Here is a 27973-nt window from a genome sequence, read left to right as displayed (position 1 = left end):
GATAGCAGATGTCTGGGGCATCTACTTGGGGTCTGTTACGTAGGGCATGGGGTGAGTGCAGAGAATCGGCAAAGTTTGGGTTTTTGCAGTTGGACTCACGCTCGCATTATTAAAGTGGTTTCACCGTCTCTTCCATTCACCACCAATCAGCTGATAGCATTTGCCCAGAATTCTAACTCGATGGTTCCCTACGTAATTTGTGGACAATACTTTTGCAAACCTATTGCTACACATCCATGCTAGAACTGACAGTGCCTCCCCCTCATCTCAAAACAACAGAAGGAAAATTAAATTCATCTGCCGGAGATGGTAAGAAAAGTACTTTACCTTGTTTTCTAGCTAGAATTACTGCTTTTGGCCACAGCAGATCCTATTCTTTTAGAAAGGAGACAGCCGAAGGCTACGGACTTAGGTCCTATCAAAGACACGTTGATTGCTTCAAATGTTGGAAGAAAAGGCATGGGAGTCAATAAAAGGGACGCTAATTAATTTTTCACATGTCAAAGAAAAATTCCATAGGCGTTTGCAAGCCTGGGCTGACCCAAAGGGGCAGCTTTGGTTGGAGAAGCTCCCTCATGAACTGCCCCCACAATTCCCAGGACAAACTGGCTGGACAGACAGTCATGTTGGGGAAAAAAAAAAAAAAACAGGGAGAGAGACAAAATGGATTCTTACCTTCCCGTATCTGGATGCAAAGGTCCCCGTGAGTAAGGAGTGAAAAATAATTATTGTCTCATCCAAGTCCCACACGAACACACGCTGTGATGAAAGAGAGGAAGAGAATGGAAACAAATGGACTCGCTTGCATCTGACTTAATGTCTGCAGAAATTAATTCCCTTGGAGGAAAAGAAGTCTTGAAAAACATTATCTTTAAATCATAAAACACGCAGCTCGCTGATGCATTGTGAATCCCCATCCAACCTCCTCCTCTTCTGACGGCCAGTTTTTGGTATCTTACCAACCCTGAAGATGCCAGAACCAAGAAGCCCATTCTTGCCTTCCACGTGAAAGCTCAGAAAAACAGGATTCAGGCCAAAACCAACAATAAAAACCATATAACTCATTTGACAGAATGAAATACTGCCATTTTAATTCACTGTTCACCATTAAGGCCAACTATTTCTGTTTTTAGCAAGTCTGGCGATCATCTCCATAATTCTAAATAACATATTTATACCTCTGCTTATCTGCCAGCTTTAGACGATATCTTGTGAGGAGGCAGTCTAAAAGACGAGGGTTTAGCTCAAGGCAACCTCCCCTCAGTTCTCTGGAACCGTATATTTTCCACATATGTGAATCCTTTCATTTTCAGTTCCATTGGCTTTGGATGGTCTCCGTTGGCTAAAGCAGGAAACCCAACCCATCCCTGCTACTCCCCCCACCTCCTTCCCTCTCCAATACCCATCAGGTTTAGTTTTATTGTTGCATTATCAATGTGAATAAACTGGTTTGCACATTTGGTTTTATAACGATTAGTCTTCTGTTCTCTCTCCATATGTTAATTTTAAAAATTGGTTACCAGTAAAGAACATTTACATCTTGTGATTCCTGTTCACTGCAGAGCTAAGTAATGAGCAAGTAACGCACTTCCTTCCTGGGTGTCCAATGTCGTAACACCAGATCCATTTCAAGGAGAATGCTCCTACCATCAAGGTCGTATGTACATGTGTTCTCTTTACTTGTACTCCATTCCGATTGAAATCATGCCATATCTCAGTTCATTCATATATGTATCATGCCTACCTGCTATAACTTTTTGGTTTTGTTATAAATATAAATTGTTGGAATTTATTAATCGCTTTTTTCTTATCTGTAATAATGTGCCTTCATTATAATGTTATGATGTTGAATTCAGCCACATCCTCTGTACCAGAAATCTTCAGTAATAGAATGTTCCAGCATGGCCTGAATCATTTTTAGGCTTACTGCAGAGCTAGTATCTTGAGACTTCCCTTTAGTACGTTTCTGGGTTGGATCCATTGCTTTTTGGATCCCAAATCTCTCTCTTTCTTGGCTTTCTTCCTCGGTTTGCTTGAGTACATCCTTAAGTTGCTTTTTCTGAAAGGGTACATGCAAAGTAATCTTCCTGAATTCTTGAATATCTGATGATATCTTTATTCTGCTGTATAGTTTCTCTGGGTGCAGACCTTCCTATTTGAAAACAGTATTCTCTAGCTCTTTGAAGGAATTCTTTCTTTTTCTAGTGTCCAGGGTCATTGATGAGAAATCTGATGTTTCACTGTTCCTTAGTCCTGGTAGGTTTTACCTTTTTTCTCTCTAGGATTTTGAAGGATCTTTTCTTTATACTTGGTATCCTCAAATTCCATGAGGATATATCTAGGTTTGCTTTCTCCCTCCACACCATTTATACTGTACAGCACTTAAGCGTTTTCAAATTATGAAAAATTTTATTTTATTTTTAAAAATAATTCCCTCCCATATTTTTCATTGTTCTATTGTTCCGAAATTCCCAATAGCCAAATTAAACATTTTAGATTGCTATTGTTTCTCCTTTCAAATGATATTTTCTGTAATTTTGTCTTTTTGGTGGATGTTTTGGGAGATTTCTTAGACTTTCTCTTTCAATCTTTCTATTAAACTTTTGATTCTCAGAGTCATTTAAAATTTTCACTTATATATATTTATTTATTTTACCCCTGAGTGTTCCCTTCCCAGTAGCCTCCACTTCTTATTTTATGGAGGAAAGATCTGTTTGAGTTTTTATAAGAACACCAATAAGAATTTTTCTCAGTTCCTTTCTATTTCTTAAATTTCTTTGCTTCTTATTTATCCTATTTATCTTGGCCTTTATTTTTCATACTCGTGGTTTACCTCATTTTTCTGGTGATCATTAGTTTTAGGAACAAAGGACCTGATTGGTTATCTCTGTAGCTGGGGCTGAGGAGGGGAGACAGACGCACCTGTTCAATCTGTGTCTTGAACAGGTCACCTTTAAAAACTCTTTGGAGACATAACCTGAACTATGAAAAGATCAATTTCCAGAAGGTTTGTTCGTATAAACTCCATGTTAGTTTTTGGTAGAGTATCTTTTTCTTTTCTTTCCCTTCCTTTTTTTGGTTTTTGGTTGTTTTGTATGCAGTAAATAAACTTTGATCTTCCAAAACAACAACAACAACAACAAAACTCTTTGGAAGTCAATGTCTGTATTTACACAATGGTATTTGCTATGCATTTAAAGGTAAAGAGAAGTATCTAGAATGAAAAGGGTCAATTGGCATCCCGGGTTCTCTAGCATAGGAGTTTTTGCAGCAATTCGTAGGGCTAAGTATTGTGTTGTGAATTTTTTGGTCCAGTTATATTTATGTGTATGTATGTGCTGGGTCTTGATATTAAGGATATTTCTTATTATGTATCATTGTAAAATTGAAAGTCAGTGTTTGAGAAGGTCTTCTGTTCAAATATGCGAAGTCCTAACTTATCTGAACTGGGCTGCATCAGTTCAACTTAGAAATTTTGGTAATAGCACTCAAAAAAAAAAAATCAACCAATATTTTCAAATTTAGTGGAGGCTCCCTTAATTTATCTCTTACATCCTCTCTGAAGAAGGTCTGCCCTCCCGTACTCCTCACCATCCTAGATTTTTAGTGGGTAAATCCCTTGGTGGTTGTTCTCTGGGTGACCCTCTTCACTAGGCCACCATGGCTTGGACCAGGGTCTCTGACCCTTCTTTGGATTTTAAAATTGGGGCCTAGAAAGAAAGTCCTCGTCTTGGGGGGCCGGTAGTGGCAAAGTTTGACCATGCAATCTGAAGGGAAGAGAAGGGCAGCTCTGCAGAGAGAGAAGGACAGAGGGTGAAAGGTGCAAAAAGAACCTGACACTTTGCCAAGACCTGGGTTTCGTTGGGAGCAGAGTGAAGGGTTGGAGGGGAGATCTGGAAGAGAGTTATGCCCTGTGACCAGCACATGGGGACGCTGCAGACACCACTGTTTGGAGGTTCTAGCACCTTTATGATGGCATATGGGCTCCCTGGCTGGCTCCAGTATCTTGTGGATATGTCACTGTGCCCTTGCTCTAGAGTTCTGAGCCAGTCTCTGTATCCTTAAAATAAATTCTGCTTTTTTTTGCCTAAGCTCGCTCAAGTTGGTTTCTGGCACCTGCAGCCAAAGGATTTTAACCAGTACATGTTCAGAATTTTCCTTCTTTCCACTCCTGCCTAATTTCTCTCTCGTGGGCTTCAGTCGTTAGCAAAACTGCCAAAGACTTAAGAGGTGCGACCCATGCAAATCCTTAACGCTGACATTAAGCACAGAAGTGAAACACAGCTCACACCTTTTCAACTGTTCTTGCCCAGTGGTACTTATGCTGGAATCAAGCAGCAGATGTTTCCAGAATAATATCACCCTGTAATCCCCGACTTCCACGCCATAACCTTCCCTGCCTCCTTCTCAGTTTAGTGGAAAATTTCTCTGCACTCCCACCCTCTCCCAACAAGAGCAGAAACCATGTTAGGAGACTGGGTGATGTCGGGGTGGAGTGGAATATTAATGCACGTGTTGCCCTCTGTGTTTTCTATAGCTCTGCAACTTCAAGCTGGTAGAAAATCCTAGGAATATGTGAGGGTGGAGAGCAAGTACAGCCCAGAGGCAATTACTTTTCTTCCAGGCTTTTGCAAAGACCTAAACCCATTAAAGGAACTGTGTAAAGTCTCCTTGATTTGCAGGAGGGGTTTTAAGAATAATGGGAAAAACAAGGATGGAATCTGCTGCACGGAGAGTGGTCTCCGGAGCAGTGGGAACACTTGCTCTGTGGCAGGGTTCTAGGGTGAGTCAAGGCTGCCGGCAGACCTCAGGGGTCTTGACCTTGTGTGGGGTACAAGCATATGTCCACATTATTATTATTATTGTTATTGGAGACAAGATTTCGCTCTGTCACCCAGTCTGTAGTGCAGTGGTGCAAACATAGCTCAGTTGAACTTCTGGGCTCAAGAGATTCTCCTGCCTCAGCCTCCTGAGTAGCTGGGACTACAGGTGGCTGCCACAACACCCAGCTAATTTTTCTTATTTTTTCAGACATGAGGTCTGGATATTTTGCTCAGGCTGGTTTTGAACTCTTGGCCTCAAGTGATCTTCCTACCTTGGCCTCCCTAGTTGATGGGGTTACAGGCTTGAGCCACCATGGCTGGCATAATATGTATTTAACACCTTCAGAACTAACAGTGGCCATAAACAACTGCTATAGCTGAACTAGTGAGTAGTGGCTAAATATCAAAAGCCCTGGCAGTTAGCATTTGTTGTGTGGGGTCCCAGCATCCGTCCCCAGGTCTTCTGGTAAGAGCATCCTGACCTTCTTCCCTCTTGTGTGCTGTCTTGGTGGGACTATCAGTTATGGGCCAAGCACAAGAACCAAGCCAGGCCAATGGGAAGCCGTCTCCTTAGATAACACTGAGTGAAGTGTCATCAGAATCTAAATGGTTGGCTCTCCGGCAGGGGCAGCGCCTCAAAGGTCCCCTAGCTTTCTCAGCACTGACTTTCCTACCGTCTTTCTGAACTCAGTTTTAGGCCAGATGTGGTGGCTCACGCCTGTAATTCGCAGAGGTGAGCAGATTGCTTGAGCTCAGAAGTTTGAGACCAGCCTGAGCAAGAGTGAGATCCATCTCTACCAAAAATAGAAAAACTAACCAGATGTAGTGGCACATGCCTGTACTCCCAGCTACTCGGGGGGCTGAGGCAAGAAGATTGTTCAAACCCAAGACTTTGAGGTTGCTGTGAGTTAGGATGCCACAGCACTCTACCCAGGGTGACAGAGTGAGACTCTGTCTCAAACAAAACAAAACAAACAACTCAGTTTTCTGGCTTCCTCTCATGGTCATTTTCACCCAGTAATGTTCATTCCTTTTCGCTAAAGTGTGTAACCAGAATTGGTTTCTGTTGCTTGCAAGCAAAGGAATATAGCTAATACTCCAAGGTTCTTAGTCTCAATGAGGACTTATTTTCACATACAAAGAATAGCACGGAAACCCCAGTGAGTGGCTGGACTTTCACTGACTGCTGCAGGCTTTGACCATGAGGAAGGCAGCAGTCACCAGGTCATGCTGGGCAGTAGAGCCTCTCCTGCCTTCTGAGACCCCGGGATTCTCATACAATTCTGCTGATAATGAGATAAAATGTCTAACCATCCTGGTGGGATGAGGACGCAAGCGTTAAAATTACATTGATTTGGAAGGAAATCGTGAAGATGGCATTTCTTAGCCCATCTGAGTTTGTGGCTGAGTGTAGTAGCTGCTACATACGGTGCACGGGATTCTCCACGAGGTGGGATGAGGGTGCATTTGAGTGGCCTCGCACAGACCCAGGCTTTGTCAGAACGCCCCATATACGTAGTTACCAGCAGCACACCCAAGCCCACAGATGACTGCCTTTTGCAAATTCCTTCAAAGCAGTGAATTTGCCCATTTTTCCCCAACAGATAACAGTAGGTTTCTTTTTTCTTGGCATTCATTTTGCCTGGGTCTCCACTAGTCCCCTCATCCATGCATTCTAATTTTGGGGACAATGTCAGTGCCTGACCAATAATCTTACATGTGGTACTTGCTTTATGGTAATAAAGACTGGAGATGAGCAAGTCCAGAGATCTAATATACAACACGAGGACTAAAGTGAATAAAACTGTATTCAGATTTTTGTTAAGTAGATTTTAGCTGCTCTTGTCACACAAAAAGAGTATGTGAGATGACAGACATGTTAATCCACTTCATTACTGTAATCATTTTACTATCTATGTGTGTCCCGTACCAACATGTTGAAAACCTCAGATACAATGAGAAGAAAAAGACTAGGGGAGGCACCTGTGGCTCAGTGGGTAGGGCGCTGGCCCCATATAGCAAGGGTGGTGGGTTCAAACCCAGCCCCGGCCAAACTGCAACAACAACAAAAAAATAGCTGGCTGTTGTGCTGGGTGCCTGTAGTCCCAGCTACTTGGGAGGCTGAGGCAAAAGAATCGCTTAAACCTAGGAGTTGGAGGTTGCTGTGAGCTGTGATGCCACAGCACTCTACTAAGGGCGATAAAATGAGACTCTGTCTCTAAAAAAAAAAAAAAAAAAAAAGAAAGAAAAAGACTGGAGCATCCTTTAGACTACTAGTTCTCTGTCTGGGCTGCATGTCAGGATTGCCCAGGGAGCTTTAAAAATACTGATGCTTGGGTCCCACCCTCAGGGAAGCTGATTTAATTCTGGGGTGCAGCTTGAGAATAAAGGCTGTCAAAGTTCCCCAAGTGAGTGTAATATGCAATCCAGGTTGAGAACCACTGAGAAAGTCAGAGTCATAGAAATTAGATGTGAATTTACGTCAGCCGGCATTCAGGTAGATAAATATCTAAGGTATTGCAGTCACCAGGGGGAGCTTCTAAAACTACCCTTCACCACCAGGTCTCCAGGCGAGTCTCTTCAACTGTCTGGGACAGGGGCTGGGAATCTGGTTTTTATAAGGCACCCCAAGGGCGGGGTATGGTGGTTCATGCCGATAATCCTAGCACTCTGGGAGGCTGAAGCAGGTAGATTGCTTGAGCTTAAGAGTTGGAGACCAGTCTGAACCACAGCAAGACCCTGTCTCTACTAAAAATAGAAAAAACTAGCAAATTAGCCAGGGGCAGTGGTGGCCGCCTGTAGTCCTAGCTACTCAGGAGGCTGAGGCAAGAGGATCTCTTGAGCTCAAAAGTTTGAGGTTGCTGTGAGCTACAATGATGCCACGGCACTCTACCTAGGGTGACAGAGTGACTCTCTGCCTTAAAAAAACATCCCAGACGATTTTGATACTTAGCCAGGGGTAGCCCTCTACCCCAGGTGGAGGGCACACTGCCCACTTTACCAGGAGCTCTCAGAATGTGGTCCCCAACCAGAGCATCATCTGGGGACTTGTTAGAAATGCAAATTCTCAGGCCCCGCACCAGATGGACAGAATCGGAAATCTTGGACAGGGGCCCAGCAATCTGTGTTTTCAAAAGCCCTACCAGGGGACCACAGTGCTGCTTAAGTTTGAGAACCACGCTCCGTACTCGCTCCAGGGCCGTCAGTGTGGCCAGCTGAATGCTCCCCACATTTCCCTTCCGATGATCTCCACTCTGTGCCTGCGCTTTGTGAACACACAGGGCACTTCTCCCCTACATACTTGGAGAAAACTGTCCCCCCACCTGTTTGGGCCTCAGACGGAGGTTACATTTCATTCACCAAGTCGTACGCAAGCCCTGTGGATTACCTCAATCTCACTGTCCCCCGCTGGGGAGGGGTCACTGCTCCTCTTAGAGCGGCCTCGGAGCTTCCCGTCTGAGGCCCGATGTGGTCTGTCTGTGTCTCCCTCTTTTGCTGGTGTGGAAGGTCCGTTGTGCGCATTGTATTCGCCTGGGGTAGGAAAAGGAATGGGGGACAATTCAGGCACTTTGCTGGGCATCTCACTCCCAGGGTGACAGAGTGAGACTCTGTTTTAAAAAAAAAAATCCCAGATGATTTTGATACTTAGCCAGGGGTAGCCCTCCATCCCAGCTGGAGGGCCCACTGCCCACCTTACCAGGGGCTCTCAGAATGTGCTCCTCAACCAGAGCATCATCTGGGGACTTGTTAGAAATGCAAATTCTCAGGCCCTGCACCAGATCTACAGAATTGGAAACCCTGGGACTGGGGCCCAGCAATCTGTGTTTTCAAAAGCCCTACCAGGGGACCACGGTGCTGCTTAAGTTTGAGAACTACATTCCGTACTCGCTCCAGGGCCGTCAGTGTGGCCAGCTGAATTCTCCCCACATTTTTCCTCCCAGGAAATCCTACACCAGCATCGTCTAACTCCAAAGTGGTAGGTCCCAAAGGCGGCAATCACGCGTCATGGAAGCTACTTCTGGCAGTCTTAAACTGCCCATTCATGACAATCCTTGTCTTCCACCCATCCAATGGCTATTTGGCCAGCAGGCACTGACCCAGACACTGGGGCGGGTCTAGATCTCACAGCACTTCCACTCTAGTGAGAGGAGAGGGACGTTAGACAAATAAACAGGTAAACCTGTATTATGGCAGGTGGGGCACGTGGTACAGAGAATTAATAAATCAGGGTAAGGCTACATTCATTTATGTGGGGCTAGTCCGGGAGGGCCTCATGGATGAGGGGACAGCTGAGCCTGAGGACATGAGGGAGAGGCCACTGGGGCTATAATGATAGTGTTTCCCGCTCCCTATCACAGAGCCTGGGTGTCCCCAGACTAAGGGAAGGAAGGCAAAAGGTATTCACATGAGCTGGGCATCAAACTCTCCTACCTTTTAGAGTCCCCCAGTCCCCTTCCAGAGGGAAATGAGGCGTGGGCACTCTCTGTGTTCCTCTCCTACTGGACCCCCTGTCGTCTATTAAAAGCAAGTCTTTTCAGCTTTACCAGTTGAGAGTTTTGTTAGTTTGAGGATTGAGATTCTATTTGTAAAAGCATCTAGCGCAGCTGGCAATCAGGCGATATCGGTCAGTGAGAAGGTGCAGGGCAGGCCGGGGCACCTGCTGCTTCTCATCAGGGAGGCGTTCCTGGGCCACTGCTGAGGCTGCTGCTCTTGCTTTGGGGCAACTGTCTAATGGGCCCAAACAAGTGGAGCAGCGCTGTCCTGGACTCAGGTCCCAAAGCCAATGTCTGTATTGTGTTGTGGTTGAAGCCCAGAAGTTGGAAATGCAGGGCTTTTTATGACGCTTCATCGTCTCTGTTTCATAGGGAGCTCAGGTTTAGCTCGGTGACCTAACTTGCCCCTTGTTACTCTGCAAATGAGAGGCAGAGCCAGAACTAAAATGTGGGCCTGTCCTTGTCACTAGAGAGTGACAGAATTGTCAACTAGCCTGGCACCTGCAAGGACATCCTGCCTCTCTTTCATACTCTATGGTTACTTGTTTTAGCCCCAAATGTATCCTGAGGACTCCATCTCTCCTTCTATAACCGCCAGTTCTTGAATCATCAGAGGGAAATGCCTTTCTCTAAAAATACTTGGCAATGGACTAGGTTTTTTTCCCACCCTGGAAGGACTATTTCCCTCCAAAACCCAAGGGGCTAAACTTTGTTTATTTAATATTTCTAAAACTTCTTAGCAGGCGAAGGTTATAATAAGAAAAGATGTGATTTTGCCTTGTCAGGACGGCTGGGTGTTCTCCAACTCTCCAAGATTTTCAGGATACAGCATTAGAGATTTACAAACACTAAGCCAGCAAGGACTTTCTTCTGGAGAAAGAATTTCTTCTAAATTCACACATGCTGAAGAGCAATGTAAATAAGGTCCATCCTGATTCACTTGGTAGTTTAAGGCTACTGGGGCTTAGAAAATATTTGTTGCTCTCATTAAAATTCAGGCGAATATTATAAAAAAAGAAGGGTAAATGCCAGCTTACCTAAGAAAGGTCTAAAAATAAGATGTGTGTGAAACCAAGTTAGTAGGGGGTATTAAAAAAAAACGCAATCAAAAGAAAAAAGCAACTTTTAACTTAAGCTTGTAAATTCTTGAGAATAAAGAGTTACACTGCCATTTGTTTATCCAGTCACTTGTGGATGGACACTGGGGTTGATTCTAGATTTTGGATGGATGCTACTATGAATGGTCGGTCATCAGTCTTCATATAAATGAAGGTTTTAGTTTTTTTTTTGGATGAGTGTGATTGTGGGTCATATGGTAAGTAACGTTCAACTTTTTAAGAAACTGCTGAATCATTTTCCAAAATGGTTGTACCATTTCACATTCCCACCAGCAGCGTATGAGGGAAATTTATTTCTCCCAATTCTGGAGGCTGGGAAGTCCAAGGTCAAGATGCTGGCTGATTCAATTCCTAGTGAGGGCTCTTTCTGTCTTGCAGGTGGATACTTTCTTTCTTCTTCTTCTTTTTTTTTTTTGTAGAGACAGAGTCTCACTTTATGGCCCTCGGTAGAGTGCCGTGGCCTCACACAGCTCACAGCAACCTCCAACTCCTGGGCTTAAGCGATTCTCCTGCCTCAGCCTCCCGAGTACCTGGGACTACAGGCGCCCGCCACAATGCCCAGCTATTTTTTGGTTGCAGTTTGGCCGGGGCCGGGTTTGAACCCGCCACCCTCGGTTTATGGGGCTGGCGCCTTACCGACTGAGCCATAGGAGCCGCCCGCAGGTGGATACTTTCTTGCTGTATCCTCACATAGCAGAGAAAGAGATTTCTTTTGTTTTTCCAATAAAGGCATTCATTTCATTCATAAGGCCTTCACCTTTATGACCTAATTACCTCCCAAAGTCCCCACCTCCAAATACTACCTCATCGGCCATTAGGGATTCAACATATGGACTTTAGGGGAGATGCATTCGGTCTACCGTGTATCACATGGCCTTTTCTGATAAAGAAAGTTCCCTTCTATCTTCTACTTTGGTATTTCGGGAATAGATTTGGACTTTGAGAAATTTTTTTTCCTGCATTTATTGAGATGATATCACCCCCTAGTATATAGATATGGTGCTATATACATGTAATATATATAATTTTTTTTTTTTAGAGACAGAGTCCACTTTATTGCCCCCCAGTAGAGTGCTGTGGGCAACACAGCTCACAGCAACCTCCAACTCCTGGGCTTAGGTGATTCTCCTGCCTCGGCCTCCTAAGTAGCTGGGACTACAGGCACCCGCCACAACGCCCAGCTATTTTTTGTTGCAGTTTGGCCGGGGCTGGGAATGAACCTGCCACCCTTGGTATATGGGGCTGGGGTCCTACCCACTGAGCCACAGGCGCCGCCCATGGCACATTATATTGATTGACTTTCAAATTTTAAACTAACCTGGCATCTCTGAGATAATCTCTACTTGATCATTGGTATATTATTCTTTCAAAATATATTGTTTGACTTCATTTGCAAACATCCTGTCTCAAATTTTTCTATGTTTGGCATCAGAGTAATGTTAGTATTCCTTCTTTAATTTTCTGAAGAGTTGGCATTTCTTACTTAAATCTTTGGTAGAATTAATCAGCAAAGCCGTCTAGGGTCTGACATTTTCTTTGTGAGAAGATTTTTTTTTTAACAACAATTCAATTTATTGATGAGATACAGACCTACTTAGGTTATCTAGTGCTTTTTGAGTGAGCTTTAGTTGTTTTTGTCCTACAAAGAATTTGTCCATTTCATGTGAGTTGTCAAATTTAATTGGCATGACATTCACAAAATTGCATTATTATCCTTGTAAGATCTGCAGTGATGTCACCTTGCTAATTTTATTATTGATATTATCTTCCTTTTTTCCTCTTTTATCAGTCCATCTAGAGTTTTATCAATTTTATTTTAAGTTTTATTATGGGGGTCCCAAACCATCTTTTTAAAAATGAATAAAGAGAGGTGTAAGGTAATACTGCTTCTAAAATGCTTTCTTCCATATGTATGTCTTTTTTTTATTTTTTTGTGAGACAGAGTCCCACTATGTTGCCCTGGTTAGAGTGCTGTGACATCATAGCTCACAGCAACCTCGAACACTTGAGCTTAAGCGATTCTCTTGCCTCAGCCTCCCGAGTAGCTGGGACTACAGGCGCCCGCCACAACGCCCGGCTATTTTTTGGTTACAGTTGTCATTGTTGCTCAGCAGACCCGGGCTGGGTTCGAACCTGCCACCCTAGGAGTATGTGGCCGGAGCCCTTGCTGACTGAGCTACGGGTGCTGCCACCATATGTATGTCTTTATGAAAATCTGAGTAAAGATAGCAAAGGGAAGTCTAGAAATTTCATCCCCGCTGAGTAAGACAGATGTTTACTGTTAAACATGGAACGACATATTCAGTGATATATTAATGGCTTAACAAGTCTTAATGGCCAGCATCTTCTAACAGCCCATTTCAGGACAACCTTAGCAATCTATGGATAGAGAGCTTTTATTAAATGCCTAGCCCTGTGCTACCATTTTCCACCCTGATCATTTGCTTGAGGATGATGCAGTGGAAACATATGAGCAGTTGATGTTGGTCAGGTGGCCGTCGCACGAGGCCCTCCTTTGTGGTCTCTCAGCATTAGGATCTCATGGCAGGCAAATCTGCGCACAGATTCTAGCAAACACCTCCATACTGCAAGAAACAGCTTTTATTTTCACTGATTTTTCTTTATTGTTTTTCTGTCTCTGATTTCATGGATTTCCATTCTGATCTTTTACTTTCTTTCTTCTGCTTGCTTGGGCTTAATATATCCTTTTTCCTCTAGTTTCCTAAGGTAGAAGAGGAGGTCTCTAGTTTGTAATCTTTCTTCTTTTCTGGTACAGGAATGAAGAGCTATAAATTTCCTTTTAAGAACAACCTTAATGACATTCCATAAATTTTGATATGTTTTGTTTTCATTTTCATTCAGTTCAAAGAACTTTTTAATTTCCCTTTGATTTCTTGTTTGACTCATGGGTTATTTAGAAGTATGTTATTTAGCTTCTAAAAATTGAGAATTTTCTAGAAATCTTTCTGTTATTTACTTCTAATTTAATTCCATTTTTGTGGAAGAGAACATACTTTGTGTGCCTTGATTCTTCTAAATGTGCTAACATTTGTTTTATGGTCTCTAATATGTTCGTTTTGGTAAAATTTCCATGTGTATTTGCTCTTGTTGGGTGGAGTGTCCCATAGGTTGTGTGTTACACAGTCTTTTCTTTTCATTCCAGATCTCCAGTTTTCTTTTCCGGACAAAATGGCCATTAACAATTACTTTTGTATTCTTCCAGAAATTTCCTATGGCAATATGGGTATTAACCTACACTTTTACTTTTAAAAAGAGGCACACTCACATTGCTTTTGTTCGCCTATCACAATTGCTTAAAGAGGGACTCACGTTAGCACAGATGTGTCTACCTTACTTTTTCTAACAGGTGTATAGCATGGCCGCACCACGACTTATTCAATCTGTTCTTTGGTAATGGATGTCCAAGTTGTTTCCATTTTTTTGCTATGATGATCTTTCACTAAATATTCTTTTTATGTGAATCTTTGTAGTGAGGTAGGAGATTATCTTTAGGATAAAGTCTTAAATCTAGAAAAGTTGGGTTAAAGGGCACATGCATTTTCAATATTGTTTGATGTTGGCAAATCGCCTGGAAGAGACTTCCAAGCTTCTTCTTGAGAGATTAAAACAAATTCCAAAATTTGTTAAATTAAATTAATTCTTTTTTTTGGCTGTGGGAGATGATCTTAGGAGTTAAAAAAGATCCTTCAACTTCCTTTTAGATAATTTGTATCCTCCTTAAAAATTTAAAAAGAGGCTTGGTGCCTGTAGCTCAGTGGTTAGAGCACTGGCCACACACACTGAGGCAGGCGGGTTTGAACCCGGCCTGGGCCTGCTAAACAATGACAACTGTAACAAAATAATAGTCAGGCGTTGTGTGGCGGGGGCCTGCAGTCCCAGCTACTTGGGAGGCTGAGGCAAGAGAATTGCATAAGCCCAAGAGTTGGAGGTTGCTGTGAGCTGTGATGCGATGGCACTCTACCAAGGGTGATATAGTGAGACTCTGTCTCAAAAAAAAAAAAAAAAAGAAGAAAACCTTAAGCAACCAAATGCTGATTTTTTTTTTTTTTTCTCTTGGGTAAAAATGGTATTTTCCACTCCATCAGCAAATTGCCCGGCAATCATCTGCAAATCCTTGGCACTTCGTATAAAGGTTAAAGCATGTTAGCGCAGAGCGTCCCGTGGTGGGGAGCAGGGCTGGGAGTGGTGAGGAGCATCAGAATACTGTATCCAGGCAATGGGAAGAGCGAGCAGGAGCTGTCAGTAATATATACACCTCTTGAACCTCTGGAGGTTGGAACCAACCACTCAAGGATGTCCTGGATAATTTCAAAAGTAGAGTTTTTATGGAGAATTTTAAAAGAGTGTAGGGTGTGTGTGTGCACGTGTGCCCGGGTACATGTGCACAGAGGTGTGCTTTCATGCCCTTCCTTTACAATAAAAACTGGGGAAAAGGGAAAAGAGAACTTGGTTATAGCTGACAATTATTTAAGTCATTAGATTTTATGTGAACCTGTTAGACACACAGTAAAAACTATCTCAATCGCTTATTGTTGAACCTTAGGTCAAGGGGTAAATGAAGCACAGAAGGAAACAGTAAAAAAAAAAAAATTTAAAGAGACACAATGAGCCTTTATATTCATCCTGATGGGGAATAAAGATGACCTTCCCACAGAGCCCAAATTCTTACAAAGAAGTTTTTGGTTTACCATTCAGTTCACTATCGAATTATAGGTGGATAGAGGTATCTAATTGAAGATTTCCTGCTTGTATTTTCTCTCTGCCCTAATTCCTCATCAGTTTTTTTTTTCTTTTGTTGACACCAGTTTGGAGGGGCCACTTTCTGAAAAGCAGGATGGCTGAAGATAATTCAAAATTATGACCCCCCCTCAAAAAAAAAAGTCTGCTAACCTTCAAACTCTTTGAAGAAAGCAATTTTGGAAAGTGTTAAATAGACACTACCCATTCGTTAAATACTCTGAGATGAGAACACAGTGACCAAAATTAATGCTCAAGCTGTAAACCTTAAACATGGTTTTGTCCACATTTTGTCATCAAATCAAGGATAAATCACACCCTATCTGATGGGAAATACAAGGGTTAAAACCAATAGCCATACCAAGAACCCTTAGGAACAAAAGACGTGGGTGTTCCCTTTGTTTTTCAATCAGCCAATTAATATTCGTTAATGAATGTCTACACACCAGCACCCTAGCTTAGCTTCCACAAAACCCTAGATTATCAGTAGGTTTCAGAAAAGAAGAAAAAGAACAAAATTGAATGATACCGTCTTTATATTTAGACGTTCTCATGTTTTGCGGCTGTTATTTAAAGTTGGTAAGCCTAAACCATGTCATAAAAGAGAAGACAAACGCACAGCAGAGTTGAGGGATGAACGGATGAGTCCACAGGCTGTTGAGTTATTTGCACAGGGATGTGCCAGGTTCTATGACCACAAAGGGGCTAGGATGTGGACCCTGCCCTATGTTGCGCATAGTCTAGGTGGGATCCGTATCAAGGCTGTGGATATCTGTTGTTTTTGCTCATCCGGGGTTTCTTTTGTCCTCCAGTTAGTGCTCTCGGTTTCTTTGGGAAACCACCTCTCCTTCATTCTCAGTCCATGTGTTTGACGTGAGGTTGACCCCAACTTTAGCTCCAGCTGTGGCAGGAGACTCACATGGGCTGCCCAGCCCACCATCCCGTCCCATGATCGAGCATGTGACCTAAGCTGGGCCAATGGGAAATTCAAGAGTTAAAACTAAAAGTCTCAGCTTGAGACTGACTTGAGACTTTTGCTGGAACTATTAGGAAAGAGGATCTCTGTTTACTGGGGTGGGTCAGCAGGCTGGATCTGGCAGCTGTCTTTGCCAGCATAGGGCCAGAGCCTGCTTGAGGATGAAATGAACCCAGAAAAATGCAGAGCCATGAGGAGGAGAGAGATGAAGTCCCAGCATTATATTGGAATCCCTAAACCCAGCCCTAAACCTTTGTCCCTTTTGTTTACATATGCCTAAAAATTCCTTTTTTTTTACTTAAATGAATTTGAATTGGATTTTCTATCTTTTGAAGCTCAAAAGTTATAACTAAGAAAAAGCTTTCCTAAAACTGTCGTGTCCTTAGACATGAACACACTTAAGGACTTTTTGAAGGATTCTATAATACTTGAGAACCCCAAGTCATACATTTGAACGCCTATTAGAAACATTTGAAGGCCTGGGCCCTTCTGTTCTCCAGTGGGGTTTTAACGACATTCTTGGCCACATCCAGCCAGGGGTCAGCAGAGGCGCTGATTACGGAGTCCGACAGACCTGGATTTGAATCCCAGTGCCACCACTTTACTAGTAAGTTCCTTATCACTCTGATCTTCATTGTTTTTATTTGGAAAAGGGGGAGGGTGACATACAATCTGTTTTGCGAGGATTCTGGCTTTCCTTATCACAGTTTGTCATGGAGCGTTTGTATGATTATCTGATTACTGTCTGCAAAGATCAAGTCTGTACTGCACGTTATTTCCCAAACTTAACGGAGTGCCTAGAATACAGTAGGTGCTTAATAAACACTTGTTGAATGTATATGTGATTAGAGAAGACCGCACAGGTAAGTGCTTGGTACATAACGGATGGGCAATAAACACTAGTTTCCTTTCATTTTGGACCAGGGCTCACAAACTCTCAGGCTTACATGGGCCAGGCAGATAATGACCTTGGGTTAAGCTGGCTAGATGTGGAATCGCATGCATCCTTTCTCAAACAGGCAGTCACACTTAGTTTCAACTCAGCGGTGTTCCTCAGTAATGTGGCTGGGGTGGCCAGATCTTTCAAGGCAGGCCAGAAGTTAAAATCTTTAGGTAACATTTTCTGACTTTTAAACACAAATGAAGTTAAACACACACACCCACACATAAAGACCAAAAAAACATGCCTAAGAGATGGGGTTAGCCCTTGGGCCACCCGTTCATTACAATTGGGACCTATGTCCAGGTCTGTTCTTCATATAAGCTCTGAGACCACAGCTGTGAATGACCATACGACAGTGGCTGAACATACCGGCCAGCGACTCAGAACTCTGGCTGGGGACGTTGTGAGGTGCCTCCTGGAGGACGTAGGTGGATGTGGAGAGGGGTGAAGGGCAGATGCTGCTGGCCGGGACGTACGGCGGGCTGTAGGATGAGCTGTAATACTGGGAATACTGGCTCTGAGGGAAGCCGGGGTAGGAAGGGTAGTCCTGGGAGGAGAGAGAACAAGCCAAGGACATGAGTAAGGAAGCTTTGTGGGCATGACCTTTGCTTCAGGCTCAGACCCAGGGATGCAGATACTGGCAGCTGGAGGTCAGCAGGCGACCCTGAGGGATACAGGGGCGGCCCTGACAGCACCTGTCTTGGTCACTGTTATATACCCTGGGATAGCTTCATTCTAACAATAGCCTGAAAGCACATCAACCTTTTGTTCTGAAATAATTGTAGGCTTACGGCAGAGGTATACAAATAGTGCACAGAGTCCTGCAGACCTTCAGCCCGTTCGTTCTTGATTTGCTCTCAGTGAAGCCAACAGAATCAAAATATTAGGCAGCATTCGTCTTTGTAGAGATGACTTAGTTCAGTTTAATAAGCATTGATAAAGCCCCTACTGGGTGCAGCTCTCAATACCGGGGATGCGGAGGTGAGCAAGGTGTATTGTCACCCTAGAGAAGCCCACGGTCTGGCAAAAGATCATGCACATTTGCATTCATATATGCCAAATTTAACAGTCAACGGGTAGCTTGGGCTCATGTCAAGACCAAGCTACTCGTATATTGCCACGACATTTTGGAAATCTCATAGTTTCCAAAGCCGTGGAATTAAGAGGCTGAGTTTTTGGTGGTGCTTGTGAGTGTAAGTGGGCTCTCTGGTTAGGGTGCCTTGACCTGTGGGGACTATCTAAGGAAAAAAACAGAAAAGAACTGGGAGAGAGCTAAGTTTACCTGGTGCACGCTCCCGAATCCAGCCGTGTTGGTCAGTCCATTTGTGCCTTGGTAGATCCCAGTGGTGCCTGCAGGGAGGAGGAACAGGGGTGTGGATGAAGATTTAGTCGGAGGGGAAAGTGGAGGAGACCAATACCTCGGCAAGGTGGGGTCTTTGAGGTCTGCCAGGCTGGGACAGAACCCGTGACCCTGTTACCAAACCTCTCTGCACCTCAGTTTCCTTAATGGATGAAGCAAATAAATGACATCTTTTTCAAAGGGTTGTGGTGAGTAATCAATGAGATACCGTATCCCACACCCATTCTGGTCCGTGATAATTATATTCTGAAAAGAATAATTTATTTTTTCAAAATTTGTGAGCTGCCTATAAGATGGTAAATGTTGAACTTGAAGTTAATGGTCCAGTGGCACTAAGCACAGTCACAGTCATGCAGCTGTCACCACTGTCCTCTCCAGAACGGTACAGTTAGGTCTGTTTGTTTCCATTTGCTATCAAATTTTAGGAATTACTTTTTCAAATGTGTTTTATAATCATGTAAAGTATTTACACGTTTCCAAAGTCAAATCTACCAAATAAGCTATATCCATGTCTTGGAGGGTGGCTCCATGCTGGGGACTGGGGATGTGGGAGAGAAGGAAGTGTCTAGTAAGCTGCTTTCACAGGGAGCTTGGGGCAGGAGGAAGGGCCCTGTAATGCTGACTGTTCATGCATGGGGTCAGGGCAGGCTTCCTGGAGGAAGTTACATCCGAAGGATGAAAAAAGAGCTGGCGAGTGACGGAGGGAGGGGAGTGGGGCGTTGGTGTGTGTCACACTTTATGGGGGCAAGACATGATTGCAAGAGGGACTTTACCTAACAATTGCAATCAGTGTAACCTGGCTTATTGTACCCTCAATGAATCCCCAACAATAAAAAAAAAAAAAAAGAGCTGGCTGGGCGAAGAGAGCATGAACCAGGTGGTTGGTCACCCTGAGTTCCTCTTTCCTAATGGCTATTACATGGCAGCTGTAAGGCCCAGAAACCACAGAATGTGTCCACACCAGCACATGCTGCGATCTCACTCTGTCCTTGATGGCCTGCCCAGACATGTTTAGCAGAAGGTCTAGGCCAGCCTACTTCCGTCAAGGTTGTCTGTTTGGTTCTGGTTACCACGGCAACCCTACTTGCTGAAGCTTAGAAAACCACTTGTCTCCAAAAGGCTCCTGGATGCATTTCCTGGATGTTTTATCTTTTGATTTCTCTTTTCTTCTGTGTCAACCTTCTGAATGATGACTCAGGGCAGGTTTGGAAACCAATAGGTCACAGTCTTGTCTCTTGGTATTCTTTCCCCAAAAGCATCTTCCTGTTTATTTTCATTTTGTGACCCAGGGTCATCCCAAGAATGGACAGCTGAACAAACTGCAGCGTGAGGGCAGCCACAGAGAGCCTGCAGGGGGACGTCCGTTCTGTGCCAGAGAGGACCCGGGAAGGGGGGACACGTAGCCTAAAAGCTTTGTGTTGCAGTAGGTGGTCTCTGGGGGGCTTTCACAAGTAGATCCACCTTGGTGCGGGCATGTGAAGCCCCCACCTTATGCCTCCCTCTGGCTGATGCAATGCCCAGTGAAGGCTGGGGGAGGCAAGGCTGAGATGAAAAAAAGTCCTGTCTCAAGTAGCAGGTCCTGCTAGGGCCCCCCCAATATTCATTTGCTTCTTTCTTACATTAAAAGAATCTCTGCTCGTAAGCTGGGCACATGGCTCATTAGAATGAACTCTATAATTCCCAGCATCCCTTGTGGCCACATGTGGCCACATAAAGAATTCTAGACAAAGGGGACAGGAGTAAATTAATGCGAGCAACTTCCTGGCTATGCCCTTGAAGGGCACAACAGGTCTTCTCTTTCCCTGTGGAATAGGTGGGTGGCACGACTGAGCAGGAAGATATAAGGATCTTGAACCCCTGTTAGGTTTGCAGGCCAGAACTGCCACATCAGTGAGGACTTTCAGGTGAGAAAGAAACATCCTACTTTTTTGTCGAAGACATTGCTGTTTTGAGTTTCTATTATAGCAGAGAAATGCTGCCTTTTTTTGTTTGATTCTTTTCTTGGGTTTAAGTATAAGTAAACTCTTGATGCCTAACTCAGTAAAACCATTTTTAAGGGTCTATCGACTCATTCATTCATTCATTCATGTGCTTGTTTATTCAACAATTCATTTCCTAGTGACCTGCCAAATAGCACCATGTGGTAGGTATTGTTCTAGATATGGCAGGCAGGGAAGAGGTTGACAGTGACATTCAGGAAGGAGAGACTGACAACAGTCAAGGGAACAGATACACCAGGAGTTAAGATAATTCCAGAAAGACCTCCAGAATGCAGTGATGCATCATCCCAGCACCACTGAAGTATAAACTGCAGACTGCACCAGTCTGCATCAAGATAAACACAGAACCCAAGAGCCAGCGAAACCTCTAGAACGACTACCACGATAATTTCATGTCTGCTAAATCTGAATAACAAAATAAATCAGGCTTGGCACTTATAAAAATTTCATTTTTGAAAAAAAAAATTTCATTTTTGCATTTTATATTCTTAGAACTTTTAAAAATTGAAGTTGTTTTTAAAATTTCCTCGTCTCTCAACTTTTTATTTTATTATTGTCACCGTTTCCTAAGGATTGTTTTTAGATGTCTTTTTTTCCCTAATCAGCCCTCCTCCCATGAGATTTTAATATTCAAGATATTCTGTAGCTCTGATTAGATATATGTGTACTTTATACATAAAAAGAGCAGATGTTTTTTGCCCCCTTTCCCCCAACAACCATGTTTTGACCCGTTGGGGCTGATATTATCCCCATGCAGAATACATATTCTAATGATCCATCTTTATTGCATTTCACACCAAATGAATGAGAAAGCCCTGGCCCTTCACTGCAGTGTGAATGAGTGGCCCTGGGTGACAATGTGCCCAAAGGCAGCTTTGGTACCAAGTAAAGAGATTCCCTCATGTTGGATGCTATGCTGGGGCTGCCAGAGGCGACTTGTGTGATGCTGTCGTTTTCCCTCCAAGGCCAATGTCGCTATTCAGTTTATAGAAACCCAGTGTTGGAAAGGTCCGTGACAGCCCCAAGAGCGTCTGAGCTGAAAACTCAGCTGAAAACTTCTTTACGCCTACTGGGTGGGCCATAATAAAAAGAAAAGAAGAAAAATAACAAGTGTTGGTGAAGATGTGGAGAAACGAGAACCTTCTAATATTGCTTAAGGGAATGTAAAATGGCATGCGAAAGCTGCGGAAAATGTCTGATGCCTTCTGAAAAAGTTACACGTCAAATTACTACCTGATCCAGCAATTGTACGTCTGAGTATACAGCCAAGAGAGTTGAAAATGGGCATTTAAACAAACACTTGTACACCCAGGTTCGTAGCTGCACTAATTGCTGCAGCCAAAAGGTGGAAACAACTCAAGCGGCCATGGACAGTTGGATAAATAAACAAAATGTGGTACTATCAGTACCATGGGATATTATTCAGCCTTAAAAAGCAACGAAGTACTGATACTTGCTTCATGGACAACATGGATGAACTGGAAAACATTCTGCTGAGTGAATGACCCAGACACAAAAGGCCACACACTGAATGATTTCCCTTCATATGAAACAGCCAGAATAGACCAATCTATAGACACTAAAAGCAGGTGAGTAGTTGCCAGGGGCTGGGGAAGGGGAATTGGGAGCAAGTTTAAAGGTTCCGGGGTCTCCTTTTGGGGGGATGAAAATGCCCTGGAATTAAAAGTGGTGGTTGTACAACACTGTTAACACACCAAATGCCATGGAATTGTGCTCTTTTAAATGGTTAATTTTATATTATGGGAATTTTACCCCAATTAAAAAGCAAAAAAATATAGCTCTTATGACCTACCTGTACTGTCTTCACCACCTGCCTCCAAGGCCCTTGGCAGAAGGAAGGGTAGGGAGAGGCCCAGAAAGACCAGGGCCTTCCTTCTTCCACACGCCTGGGCCTGCCACACCTTGATGCCCGAAGGAAGAGAATCTATCTGAGTTTTAATCTGATATGTGTTGCCTGCACTCCAGGGAACCCCTTCATCACTAAGCCAGTGTTCCTTTCCCATTTTTTTCTTCCCTACTATTGGTAATACTATGACTAATTGTCTGCGAGGCTGCTGAGATCCCCCTCCCCCAGAAGGATCTTCTGAACAGAAGGAAGAGAAGCTGTGACCAGCTCTGCCAGACAACAGGAACCACTTCCTGAAATCATCAAATAGCAATTGTGTGCTGGAGCTGCTTAGAATATGAGCAGGGTGAGATTTTGGAACCTTCAGACTGTGGTCATTTCAAAAAGATTCATCCTCTTTTACTACAACTGCCAGGGGAGGGCTGGGGTCTCCCTTAGGGGACACATTATGTGTAAATGGGAAGCGAATGTGTTTACTATGCTGATAACCACGCAGCATCACCCCTTGTCCCTGCAACCTCGGCCCCAGCTGTGCAATCAAAGAGGCACTCCAGAATGGCTTGTCAAGTTCCAGATCCAATTTTACATGGTGGGTTAGACAATTAAAAAAGTCCTATCTACACGGATATGTTTAATGGACAGATACTAAAGAAAATGCTGAGGACCGTAGGCTCTCTGGAAATTTCTCCTCGACTTCTCTACTGAGAAGCACCGCCCTGGTGGGGGTGGAGGTGAGGGTTTGATGTTATTCTTCCCTCCTCCACCAGGTGGTCCTCACCACGTCTTCACTCTAGAGAGGTAGGGGCGAGCCTAGGATTCGGGCAGGAAGGGACATGGGTCAGAGCGACACTTTGAGATGTTGCCTTGAGACTCTCCCTCCCAGTCTTGGGTCAGGGCCGCCTGAGCAAGGCAAGCGAAGGAACAGCAGACATGAGTCATCCCAGCCTTGTGTTCAAAGTCCTCCTTACAGTATGGGAGGACACGGTGCGTGGGCCAGTGGTCTCTCAGTGCTATGGTGAAGGACTTGTTAAATGTCCAGGCCTTTGGGGACTAAGAGTGGTTCATGGCACCAATTTGCCACGTGATTCAACAATCCACAAATGTTCTATACCCTGTGCAACGAGATGAGCCCATGACCGTGTGCTTGGACGTTGTGGCAACATCTAACTGCTGTACACATTTCTCCCCCTTACTCTCAGTCCATATTTATGTCATTAAAGACTAGTAACCGGCCCCAGTTGGTAGACTGACTATGAATTATAGATTGTTGTAGGTAAAATGATTTAGTAGGAAATACGAAGGTAGAGGAGATTTTCTTATGGGTGCAATTCTCCTGGACTAGAGAAATGGGCTAGGACAGGAGGGAGGGACGAGGGAGGGTAGGGAAGGAGTTGAGAGTGATCTGGGGGTTGTGGGACAGAGAGCTCTATTGCCTGGACCCACACATGGCCCCCAGGAAAGCAGGAGGACCCCCAGATTGCATGGCCTTGTATGAAGAGTGTCAGGTAGTCAGCACACCAACCTTACAAGCCTAGCAAGGGACATCAGTGAGGAAAGAAGGCGGGGCAAGCACAGTGATAAATGGCATCAGTGTAGGGGAATAAAAAGGGGTAGTGGGGACTGTGACAAATTGGAATGCACAGGCTCTAACTAAGGGGGCAGCAGTCTGTGGCAGATACTGCCCCCTCTTCCAATAGTCATGCCTGATTTCTTTCTCCTTTGCTAGCTGCTTTCTATAAAGGCTTATAAAGACTGTATCTTATTTTCCCAGCCTCTCCTATAGCCTCAAGATGGTCATGTTATCTAGTTCTGGCTAAGGAGGCTTCGGGAAAAACTTTTCTTTTATTCCCTTCCTCATGCTTCCTTCCCCAGATCATGTCATGAGGATGCAGTGTCTGGAGCTCTGGCAGCCACATTGGGACATGAGGCTGAGCACATAGGAGCATCTGGTCCATATGCTGAAATTGAAGTAATGAGAAGATGGAAAGAATCTGGTCTTTGAAGATATAACTGAGCTGCCTGACTAAACTTGGGGTTCAGACTTCTTGTTAAATACAATAAATGGGAATGTGGTTTAATGTTACTTGGGCTTTTTATTACTTGCAGCCCAAAGCATTCTTCTCTGACACAACACTACTCCACTTCAGCCAACCTCTGCCACATAGAAATGTGAGTCTAATGTACCCAGGGCTTCTGATTTTTCAGAAGTCAGAAATCTAGATTTATATATGAAATTTCCCAACTTGTAAATGTAGTCAATAAATGCAAATTAGTTGGACAATAAAACAAAACAAAACAAAAACATGCAAAGTGGAAGGGGCCTATGAGTTTCCAGGTTGGGACTTCTGGTGTAGAAAGACAGAAAAACGGAAGATTCCTGTACCTCTGGTGTGGCAAAGACACAGCCATGCCTAGCCCCAGACCCAAAAGGGCCTTGTGGACCAAGACAGTAGCAGACACTTCAGCAGCAGCCCAGCTCCCAGTGACAGAGGACTTTATGAGCCACAAACTCACCAGCACTGAGTAAGCTTCCAAAACTGTGGCCAAAATTCTGGAGAGTGTGGGGAAGACTCTGGAAGACTAAGATGAAACTTTCTCACTGTTCCAGAAGAATGGCGGCTTGAAATGGAAATTATGTTGAAAATAAAGTCAGTTCTATTATTATTATTATTTTTTTTTTTGCAGTTTTTGGCCAGGGCTGGGTTTGAACCCACCACCTCCAGAATATGGGGTGGCGCCCTACTCCTTTGAGCCACAGGTGCCACCTGTCAGTTCTATTTTTTATCCCTTCATCTCTCAGACGGAGATTTATGCCTACTACCCAAGGGACAGAGGGATTCTTTAGGGCCCCAGAACTCTGTTTCCCAGTGTCAGGGAATCTGTCAGCCAGCCCTGTATGACAGACCTGGTCTCTCATTTATTGTCTTTAATTCACGTTTCTCTGACCACTGGTGACTCTGAATACTCCTTGGATTGCCTCTTCTTTTTAAGGAGATGGACCAAGCCCAGCTTGAACTTAATCCAGGCCCTTGGAAGCCTTTCAATTATTGGCATTAGCAGTTGGGCAAATAATAATAATAGCTTCTATTTATCGAGCACTTATTATCTTCCCTGAGGCTTATCATTTGACACGCATTATCTTGTTTCATTACAGCCCTAGGAAGTAGGTCTTCCTAGGAAGTGGTAGAGCAGGGTTCAAGGCCAGGTCTGCCCAGGTTCTAAATCAACGTTGCCTTCCAAGCACCTGTGGCAAAGAGCACAGGCCACCGCCTGCCTCACTGTCACCCACGGGTTTGACGTGGCAGCCCAGGCAGTGCTAGAACAACCTCATGGATAATTCCAGCAAACAAGAAGCCCTTATCATTGTTACTTGCTTTGGAATCCATCAGGCAATTTCCTTCCCCGCAGCAAAGTGATCTTCTATAGTGGGTCCTCAATGACACTCAAAAAATGTATTCTCCATCTTAAAAGTCTTACCGATGCTAGTATTAAAATGAAATTGCTGAAAACATAACAGGACTGGAAGTGAAAAAGGTCTGGAAGTATGGCAGGGGAAAGTAGCCAGAAGATAATGTATAAACTAGAGAAGCCGCAACCAGGGAGTGTGACGTGAACTTGTTACGGAACACGCTTACTGCAATAGCCTAACTGTAGTCCGAGTTCCAGAAAGGGGCACATCACACACCCTTCTAGTCCTGTGTCTCTGTTTCCTCTCTTTACCCAGAATACAAAGTGGGGAAGGCAAAGAGGTGCTGACAGCCCTGCCTCACCTCTCACTACTGTGCAAACCTGTCACTCACCTGGGCACTCGCTCCTGTTTCCCTTATTCACTATTTGCTGAGCACCTAATATATGCTGAGATTACTATCTTGAGAAAGAGCTGGGTCCTGTCTTGTTGGATCTTAAAGCCTGGAAGTGGGTGGAGGACAACAGACAGTCCACGCATACTTGATGATTTTCCCTGATGACTATGGACAAGTGGTTGAACTTTCTAAGCCTTACTTTTCCCATCTGTAAAATGGAGCTACATAGTGTATTTATTTGACTTATAGTGAGGACTTAGAGAGGTGAAGTATACTAAGGGCAGAGCCTAACATCTAGTATGTGTTCAATAAATAGAATCGTTATCCATTGTGTGTTAGCAGTGACCACTGGAGATGTCAAAAATGCTAGTATTTTGCCAGCCGTGGTGGCTCACGCCTGTAATCCTAGCATTCTAGGAGGCCGAGGCAGGTGGATTGCTCTGAGCTCACAGGTCCATGAACATCCTGAGCAAGAGAGAGACCACATCTCTCTCTAAAAAAAAAAATAGCTGGTCATTGTGGTGGGTGCCTGTACGTCCCAGCTACTTGGGAGGCTGAGGCAAAAGAATCGCTTAAGCCCAAGAGTTGGAGGTTGCTGTGAGCTATGATGCCATGACACTCTACCCAGGGCCATAAAGTGAGACTTTGTCTCAAAAAAAAAAAAAATGCTAGCATTTTAGTGATTTGACATGTCTTTTTTAATTCATGGGAATATACACATTTGGGGAAGGTTAAAGAAAAACAACTTGGATAGGGCCAAACAGCAGAGCCTAAATGAACACAAAGGCTTCTGGGGTACCCAGATTGAGTTCTCAGCTCTGAGACCACTAGGGACAAGTGGCCCATATGCCAGGAAGGGAGACGCCCATCTGTCTTGCTGCTGCTGAGCTGTCTAGCCCATTCTGCCATCTTAAAAACCCAGAGCCTGTCCTCTCCCATCTTTGCTCCACGTGGAGTCCAGCCCACATCTGTGTCTAATCAACTCAGTTGCTAAATGTCACAATGGCCTCATTCACAGGTAGCGTAAAGCATATTTAACTGGTAATAAAACAATCCGCATTCCTGGGAATGCCATTTCAGATGGGCTGCCCTGTCACTGTGTCTCTGCCACTTGAGTTGGCATAATGCCATGGTGGGGAGTGGGGGTGGCTGCAGGAGGGGGTGGGAAGAGCAGCCACACTGCAGAGCAGACCCCTACCCCCTCCGCCAGTTGGCCCACATGTGCCGGTAGGGGGAGATGTCCGAAATGCAGCGTGAGGTGAAAACCAGGTGGGTGCAGGAGGGCGAGGCTGCTCCGAGCTCTCGCAGGGTGGACACTTGCATTTACTGATTTCAGTTAAGCAGAGGAACGTGACACCTGGAAGGCCCTTAGGGGAGGCAGCATTTGAGCAGAAGCTAAATGGATGGGAAGGAGCCAGTCATACGAAGGTGGCTGGTAGAGAAAGAATATTCCAGGTTAGGGGAAAACACCAAGTACAAAGGCCGTGAAGTGGGAAGAGCTGACAGAAACAAATGTTGGTGAAATGGAGGGGTGAGGGTAAGTATGTGAGAGCAGGTCAGAGAGGTCTTTAGGGGATGTATTAGGTAGGCCCAGTGGGTGGTCATAGCAAGGCATTGGCTTTATTTCTGATTGCCACGGGAAGTCTAAATGGAGGTTGAAACAGGGGACTGATGTGATCTAATACAGGGAAGGATTGACCATCTGACTTTACCCAGTGTGGTGGAAACAGATCTGGGGTTCACAGTAGATCCCAAGACCAAATGCACTGTTTTTCCTGTCAAGGATCTCCTGGGTGGGGGCATAGGAACCCATAAGGTCAGAGTTTCTGAAA

General features: G+C 44.3%; 1 protein-coding gene across 4 annotated transcripts in view; it reads right to left on the bottom strand.

Moving 5' to 3' along the window:
- Positions 1-27973, bottom strand: part of EYA2 (EYA transcriptional coactivator and phosphatase 2) — a 279314-nt gene that overhangs the window by 82400 nt on the left and 168941 nt on the right. For 3 of the 4 annotated variants that reach the window (XM_053574516.1, XM_053574515.1, XM_053574517.1), the window contains 4 exons: positions 18394-18461; positions 17481-17658; positions 8212-8354; positions 676-759 (listed from right to left, as the gene is read on the bottom strand). In XM_053574516.1, the coding sequence (XP_053430491.1) occupies positions 676-759; positions 8212-8354; positions 17481-17658; positions 18394-18461 (473 nt within the window). The remainder of the gene's footprint in view (positions 1-675; positions 760-8211; positions 8355-17480; positions 17659-18393; positions 18462-27973) is intronic. The other variant, XM_053574518.1, reaches the window with a different exon arrangement.

The sequence above is a fragment of the Nycticebus coucang genome, chromosome 21, assembly GCF_027406575.1.
Source record: "Nycticebus coucang isolate mNycCou1 chromosome 21, mNycCou1.pri, whole genome shotgun sequence".
Lineage (NCBI taxonomy): Eukaryota > Metazoa > Chordata > Mammalia > Primates > Lorisidae > Nycticebus > Nycticebus coucang.
Note: the sequence above shows the minus strand (reverse complement) of the source record. Positions and strands in the feature narration are given on the sequence as shown.